This window comes from Pteropus vampyrus, unplaced genomic scaffold (genome assembly GCF_000151845.1).
Source record: "Pteropus vampyrus isolate Shadow unplaced genomic scaffold, Pvam_2.0 Scaffold180, whole genome shotgun sequence".
NCBI classification, from domain to species: Eukaryota; Metazoa; Chordata; class Mammalia; order Chiroptera; family Pteropodidae; genus Pteropus; species Pteropus vampyrus.
The window spans coordinates 584,391-592,429 of record NW_011888961.1 but is presented as its reverse complement, the minus strand read 5'-3'; the positions used below and the strand labels follow the sequence as shown (position 1 = coordinate 592,429).

At 42.4% G+C, this 8,039-nt stretch overlaps 1 protein-coding gene across 1 annotated transcript in view; it reads left to right on the top strand.

Moving 5' to 3' along the window:
• Nucleotides 1-7,170, top strand: part of MYO3A (myosin IIIA) — a 179,249-nt gene extending 172,079 nt beyond the window's left edge. The window contains exons 31-32 of the mRNA XM_011371026.2: nucleotides 1,459-1,602; nucleotides 7,053-7,170. Of these exons, the coding sequence (XP_011369328.1) occupies nucleotides 1,459-1,602; nucleotides 7,053-7,170 (262 nt within the window). The remainder of the gene's footprint in view (nucleotides 1-1,458; nucleotides 1,603-7,052) is intronic.
• Nucleotides 7,171-8,039: the final 869 nt, after the last annotated feature.

The window sequence follows — 8,039 nt, the reverse complement described above, 5'->3', positions numbered from 1 at the left end:
TATATTAAGATTATAATACTATATCAATTACATTATGTTAAGGTCATAATATTATATAGATTTTTTTAATTGTTCTATTCCCTTTAGAAGTCAATACAAGAAGAAAAACGAAGACCAAGGAAAGATAGGTAATTATTATTTCCAGATTTCAATAAATTGTCAAACCAAAATATAAATCTAAGTTCAAGTTAAATTAATAATCACCAATTTTATGTGGATTGATTTGGAAAGTAATGTGCTCTTTATACAATTTTGTTATAAATACCTGTGTGTGGTTTACATATAATCTATAAGATCTTGTCTATTGGCTGTATACTGAGCTAGCACAGTGTAAGCCATACATTAAGAACACAAATAGTTCTGAATGAGTGGTGCCGTCCCAATACGGAATTTGCTTTTCCTTGTTCTTGGATATGGTTTTGTTTGGGCAACTTGGACATGCCCATGTCCATGAATTTTCTTGCCCCAAACTCCTTTTTGTTTTTTGTTCTTCAAGACATGCAAAGCCTCACTTTTACGGATTTGTTAAGAGGATAAGGTTTGCATCAACCTGCAGGCGTGGCACGCTTAAATTCACCTGTTCCCTTTCTTTTCCTCTGGTATTTCAGCCCACCAGTACTTTACTATTTTAATAGTTTACCACTGTTTCAATCATCTAATTTCCAGACAGGGCTAATAACAGTCAAGGGTTCTTCTGTTAAGCATGCATGCACACAGAGTTCCCAATTTATGGGTCGGTGGCATTCTGAGAGTTCATTTATAAACTGGTATCTAACTTGAAAAGCACTCTTCTGCAGAAGCACTGTAACAACTGGTGGTTTTCCAGACCTGCACCTGTTTACCTCATAGGAAGTCCCATCAGACTCAGATACTGAGCGCCACAGGCACCAGAGCCACAGTCAGAATAGATCTAAGAATTACAATGGTTGAGGACATACCCTGTGTGTATGTCATGATCAGGAATTAAAATCTAGCACAATGGGTAGGAGGAAGACAGAAGGTTACCTGTGGAGGAAGTAAGGTAAGATCATGAAACAATGCATATATCAATGTACTGATGACTGATAAATTTGGAAAATGCTGTGTATTAGTACATAAAAGTCAGCTTTTCTCATAGTGGCCCAAGGGTCTGTTGTGAACCCTAACCTAATCTAGCTAAACTGGAACATTGTAACCACTGGCAATCTAGTAACCGCTGATATTGTGCCAAGTTGAACACCATAGAACCAGGAAGAGCCGCTGCTCTCTTAAAGGTGAGAGATAAGGGTTTTGTTTTTCTTTTTAATTTATGGTGTATACTGTTTTTGCACATTCCAGGACGTCTCCTATTTCTACTGACATGTATATGTTACTCTTAAATTTAGCAAATACTTTAAAAGAAGAAAACAAGTATCCTGTAAGTTTAAATGAATGGAAAATTCGATTGATACGATGGTGTGTTTATGTGTTCACTTACAGTCAGGGAAAATTATTAGATTTGGAAGATTTCTACTATAAGGAATTTTTACCCAGCCGTTCTGGACCAAAGGAACATCAACCTAGTTTAAGAGAACGAAGACAACAGAGAGAAGTCCCGAATCAATGTTTTAAGGCTGATGAAAGGTAATAAACTACACGTTATAAATTTTTCAATTTTATACTCACAGTTCCATTTCTAAATCACTTTCATTTTATGTGTGTCTAGTGACAAAGCATTCTAACTGAATATTGCATCTTTGATAAGTTGTTTAAAAGTAAAATCATAGGTATCATGGTAGGGTAATCAGACATCTCAGTTTTCTTAGCACAATCCCAGTTTATCCCCTTTGTCTTGGTGTAATCATTGATAGCATTCCCTTTTAAATGGACCTCAGTTTGGAAGACAGATTTATCACCATACTAATTCTAAGCAATATGCCATATCCAAAATCTGTGGTTAAACTCTAACCAGTGTAATTTTATTCACTTATTGGTTTCTGAATTCTACTGTGTAATATTTTAGAATCAAAGATGTCAGATTTTTAAAAATATTTGGGAAAAAGATTGATGTAGAAATATGTATTTTGGATTTGCTTTCTCACTTTGCCATGGACTTGGACATCAAGTACCTTAAATCATTTGTAGCTTACCGACGACCTTGGGAATTTTTTTTCATTCCCAAAAAACTCTTTACGAAGCTTTGAAATCGAGGGCACATAATAAGATGGAAATGTGGTATATGAGAAATGTAAGCAATGACAGGCCATGAAAAGCTGTTTTCCAAAATCCTAAGCAAATGTCCTATCAGCCTAGGGCACTCAGGTCCCCTCACCTGTCTCTTCTACAATATGACCTGATGGCTAAGAGAAGAGGTCTTAGAATCAGATTTGTATCTTGATTCTGCCACTCAGTAGCTGAGTGACCTTGCTCATGTTACTAGACCTCTCTAAGCTTTCATGTGCACGTGTGCAAAAAGGTTTACTAATAACTGCCCCACCATGTTGTCATGGAGATGAAATGAAATAATGTTTGTGAGATGCTTAACACCAGATGTGACATAGGGGAAGCAGTCCCTAAAGATGGCTGCTACCATTTTTATTTGCTTTTCCAGAATCTACCTGTACCCAGAATCTACTTGTACCCAAAAGAAGATGCATTCTTTCACCTTGGGATCAAGAACTGTAACACAGTGGAACTTAGAGATGTCCCGTCTAATCACAGAGTTCTATACAGGAGAATACCAAGTGACTTTCCCAATGTCACACGTGGACAGTGAACCAAATCCAAGCTTTTTCAATCCCTGCTCAAATCGCATTTCACTGAGTTACCTGCTTCCCATTTCAACAACCTGGTCTGCCTCCTCTCCAGTATATTCTCCCGCCCCCCCGCCCACCAGGAGACACACGTGTACTGTAAAAGCATTACATCCCTGAAGTACTGCCTGATATTCCAGCAGTGTCTATGGACATGTAGTTAGTGTTCACTAGAGTAAGAATGCCAGAAGCTAGCACTGGTAGAGTGCTTACCTTGTGCTAAGCGCTATGCTATGCTCTCATTAATCTTCACAGCAATCTTATAAGGCATTTACTATCATTGACCCATTTTATAGATGAGGAGGCTAAGTCTGCAAAGCTCAATGACTGCAGATACTCACCTAGATTATAAGTGATGGAGCCAGAATTTGAACACAGGCCTTCTTGAGTTTAGAGTCGTTGACCTCAACCACTACTCTTTCACCTCTCTAAGCAAAGCCCCTGCTGGGTGTTTGGGGAAGGGGTGGATGCGTTGGTGCGGGAGATGCGATCCTTATATGCAAGGAACTTGACTCGAGAAAGTATGTTGATATAACACAACTGAATGAGGTGACTCCAAGAGGGAATTTTTTAAACTAAGGAAGATGAAAGAGACAGAACCGTCAGATGCACTAGATAACCCTTGATAGAATCCTGAATTTAAAATAGAAAACAAAAACAGCACAGAAAAAGAGCTCTAAAGGACTTTTGGAGACAATTAGAGAAATTTGGGGCTAAACTATATGTTGGATAATATTACTGCAGAAAGAATACATATCTTATTATATATTAAAGAATTATATAATGAATATGCGTTATGTTATATATGTTTATAGTATATAAATAGAACATATTTTATATAACATATTTTATAAATAACATTTATATAATATTTTATTATAATAATAAGTTTAACATATTTTTCTGACAATATATGTACTATTTACACACACACACACACACACACACAAGTACTGATGTCACCCAGGAAAGGGCGAGTAGATCTGGGAATCAGGGACAAAGGCAATGATGAGTTAAGTGTCTTATGCCTTTTAGATGAATGAAAGTGGTGGCAGGTAGTGATTCGAGAATGGCATCAGAGAGCAACATCTCCTCAGATGGAACTTTACGGGTACCTGTTGAGCAATAGAGAGTGATGTGGGGTATTTAAAACATAGCCAGGTTTTAATTATGGCAAGAAGATGCAGGGAGGATGGAAGGGAAAAGTGGAGAAAAATAGACTGGAACAAGAGTGCTTCAGTTAAGGGATAGGAGAATCACAAAACAAGCATCAGCAGAAAAGAGGCAAAGGAATACAGTAGGGAACGTAGGAGATCTACTACATGCTCTGGACCAGGGTTTGAATCCACACTCCACTCCACTCCACACTAGTATCGACTACAATTCCTCATGTGCAGATTGACGATAAGAAGAACTAAGGCCTTGCCATGTTATCCTTAGAATTAAAAATAATGTGTGTAATGTACCTGGAAGATTGTTGGTCCTCAGTATTCTTATAATGGAAATGAGGTGAACAGGAATGAGAACTCAAGTCAGTTACCCAAGATCCTCCCCATCACAAAGACCTTCACGAAGATTCCTTTTCTTAAATTCCCTATTCAAAATGGACTAGAATAAAGGCATATTCCATCTGCAGGCAAATTCTAACTTTTCCTTTCTAGCCTCTCATTATTTTCACTCATTTTCATATGTCTTCAATGACCTTGCCCCTTTCTCCTTCAGTTATATTCAGCTGGTAAACCCCATTGCTGGGTGAACCCAACTTCCTACCTGATCCATACCCACATCCATGTACCTGAACATGAGTAGAGAGAAACACAGTCTATTCTCACTTAAAATTTATGAGCGCATACTTTGGGCAGGCCCTCGGAGTTATTCTGCAATACTACATTTCCCTAAATATCCATTATTTCACTTTCCCAGTCCACTCTTTCAGACTTCCTCTGCTCTATCACCTGACAGTCTTTTTTTTTTTTTCCTATTTTACTGAGAAAGCAATATCAGAGAACAGACACATGCTCCCACCACCAAATCTGCCACTTACCCATATACTCCCCTCAGTTGACCATGGGTGACTGTCTGTCATCCAGCTCCTTCCCTCTACTCAAGAACATTGTCCAGCAATTGTCCACTCTCCCCTCTGCATCTGGAACATTTGTTCTCTTTACAGCATCATTTCTGACAATCTGTTAACATGATGCAATTGGGCCCATCATAAAAAATACCCTTGACTCAGTCCCCCTTCCAGACCACCCACATTCCTGCCCTTCATTATTAAAAGAGAAATAATTCATGAGCATGGTCAGATCTCCACATCCTCTCTTCCCATTCTCTCCTGAGCTCCTTCACTCCGGTTTCCAATCCGACCACTCCACTGAAATTGCCCCTGTCAAGGTCACCGGTGACCTCCATTTTCCATATCCCGTTATCTATTTTCAATTCTTATCTCACCCCATCAGCAGCATTGAACACTTTTTCTTTACAATTACTCATTTTTTCTTTAAACGTTTTCTCCATTTGTCTCCAGGCTAAGACTTCTCTTGGTTTACCTCCTACCTCACTGGTTGCCTCTTCTCCTTCTCCTTTGCTACTTCCTCCTCATTGCACCGACCTCTCAACATTGGAGTGTCCCAGTCCTTTGCTTTATCAACACGTACTCTGACTACCTAAAGTATCATCTATTTAGTTAAAATTCCTAAACTGAAATCTCTAGCCTAGATCAGGGCTTGGGTATCCAACTGCCTAGTCAGCATCTCCTCTTGGATATTTAATAAGTAAACTTAGCATAACCAAAACCAAAATTTTTATCCACCTCCTCCCCCACAAAATATGCTCCTCCTGCAGCTTTCCTCATATCAAATGGCAACTTTATCCTTCCAGCTGTTTAAATCAAAAACCTTGGAGACGTTTTTGGTTCCTCACCTTTACACTCCACATCCAGTCCATCAACAAACTTTCAGTTCTACCTGCCAACTTATGACCAGAATCTGATCGTTTCTTACCTGTTCTACAAGCCTAGAATAAGCCTTTATCAGTCTCGCTCGGACTAGTGCAGGATCTTACAGGCCTCCCTGTGTCCGCGCTGGAAGCCAGATCCTTTCACGAATCATTCCTTGGTTCAGAACTTTCCAAAGTCTCTCTCATTGTAAGAAAATTCAAGTCCTTGCAATGGGCTCCAAGCACTAAATTACCTTCCACGCTGCCTTATTCTTCCTTTCTCATCCTTTGCTATTCTCCCCATCCCTCACTCCATTTATGCCACAGGGGCCTCCTTGCTATTCCTTGAACACAATACTCACTCTGTAGTCTTGAGACCTTTACGTTGTTTGACCGTCATCCTAGAATGACTGCCTTTCCCTTAGAGATATGCTGGCTCACTCCTCTCCCTACAGGTCTCTCCTTCCATGTCACCTTTTGGGTGGCTTTTCCTCAGCACCCTCTATGACATTGCTTGTACACACACACACACACACACACACACACACACACACACACCATCACTCTTTCTCCATTAGCCTGTTTTGTCTAGCAGCTCTCACCATCTGGTATATTAAAAGCTGTCTATGGCCCTCTCCTGTACTAGACTATAAACTCCATGAGAGCAGGGAGCTTTGCTCACCTATCACCTGCACTGGTGGCTGGTACTTAGTGGGTGTTCTATGGATAAATGGATGAATCTATGTAGCTGCATTTTAGGTAGCACCCCACTTTCCCAGGCAAGCTGCAGAATCCAAAAGTAAACACTGGCAGGGGTTCCCGGCAGTGAGTTCAGGAAATGTGGTCCAGCGGCCTCACTGAAAACAATGAGACAATGGAAAAGCTGAAGGGCCCACAGCCACTGCATGGAACCCTGAGTGCTTGGTCAGATTTGAGGAGAGCATTTTTAAGAAACATTTGAGCAGTTTAAAATGCAAAATAATGGTTGTCTATTAGGCAACTAAAATAAGTATTTGTTTTTTGGTTGTGTATTATTTCAAGCCAAATAGCCTCACCTTTCTGAACTAAACCTTTTGACGCTTGACTTAGCCGTCATCCAAGCACGGAGACACCAGGTTCCACTGGCCTTTCTGCTCCTGGACTCAGAGGAGTTTTGAAAACCTGCCGAGAAAAATTATCGCAGATCCTTTTGGCCACTATCCTGACGTTTTGAATGTGCTGTTCTCAAATTCCCGCCAGTGGTGGGAGGTGCGGGGAAGATGATTCTAACTCAGACTGGGCGGGGGATGTGCTTGCTGCTCACGGTGGCGCCGCTGACGCCCGGGCCCTGGGTCTCGCTCGCAGGTGCTGGGCGGCGGAGGACCCCGAGGAGGAGGAGAATGGGCCGGCGCCCAACCCCTACGACTACAGGAGGCTCTTGCGCAAAACCTCCCAGCGCCGGCGTCTGGTCCAGCAAGTGTAGTAGACCAGCTGCTCCGCGGCCTCGGCCGCCGAAATGTGCTGGAGACAGTGTTGTGCAGGAGCCAAAGCGGGGGACCCTCAGGCGTTGACAGCAGCGGGCGCTGAAGCCACGGCCGTGACCCCTCGAGTGCCTGGGCCAGCCTTTGGCGCTCGGAAGGCAGAGACCTGGGATCCCTTCAGACCCCGCCTAGTCGCGCTCCTCACCCTCTCTTCCTGTCCCCCAGTGTATCTGTGTTCACTTGTTTGCGACTCCTTTTGAGCCCCCGACTGCGCCGGAGCTCTCGTTGACCCCTCCTCTCTCATTTTGTGGGACTTCAAAGATTTCTTCTTTCATGGGAACGCCTCTCCCTCCCAGGCTCGCGGGACACTCAGGGACGGGTTGAGTCTGTGAGAACTGGACAAAGCCCGGTGGGCAGAGAAGCGCGGGGTGGGCGAGAGGAGCTTTGAATATGAATTTTTTTCTCAAACTCGTGCTTTCCCTTTCCTTGGTTATTAAGGTTACTAAATAAAGGAAGTGCCTTGGAAAGTCCGTGGCTCTCAGGGCTGGTGCGCTGTACTCTCCTTTGGGGCCCAGCTCTTGGAGTCCCGCTGTGCGGGTGAGGACCACCACGACGTGAGGGAGGAGCCTTTTGTCTCCGTGAGTGAACAATGTCCCCACGGCCACCCAAACGCGCATACGAAGTTAAAACCCCTTACCTGCGACACATACATGGCCTCCAGACAAATCTCCAAATCCCTCAATATGCTACAAACACACACACACACACACACACACACACACACACACACACCCCTTTCCCAAACGATGTGGCTTCCTATGGCCCCGCCTATAATTAACTGTCAGATTTTTTAGGATCTCTTAGTCTGCGC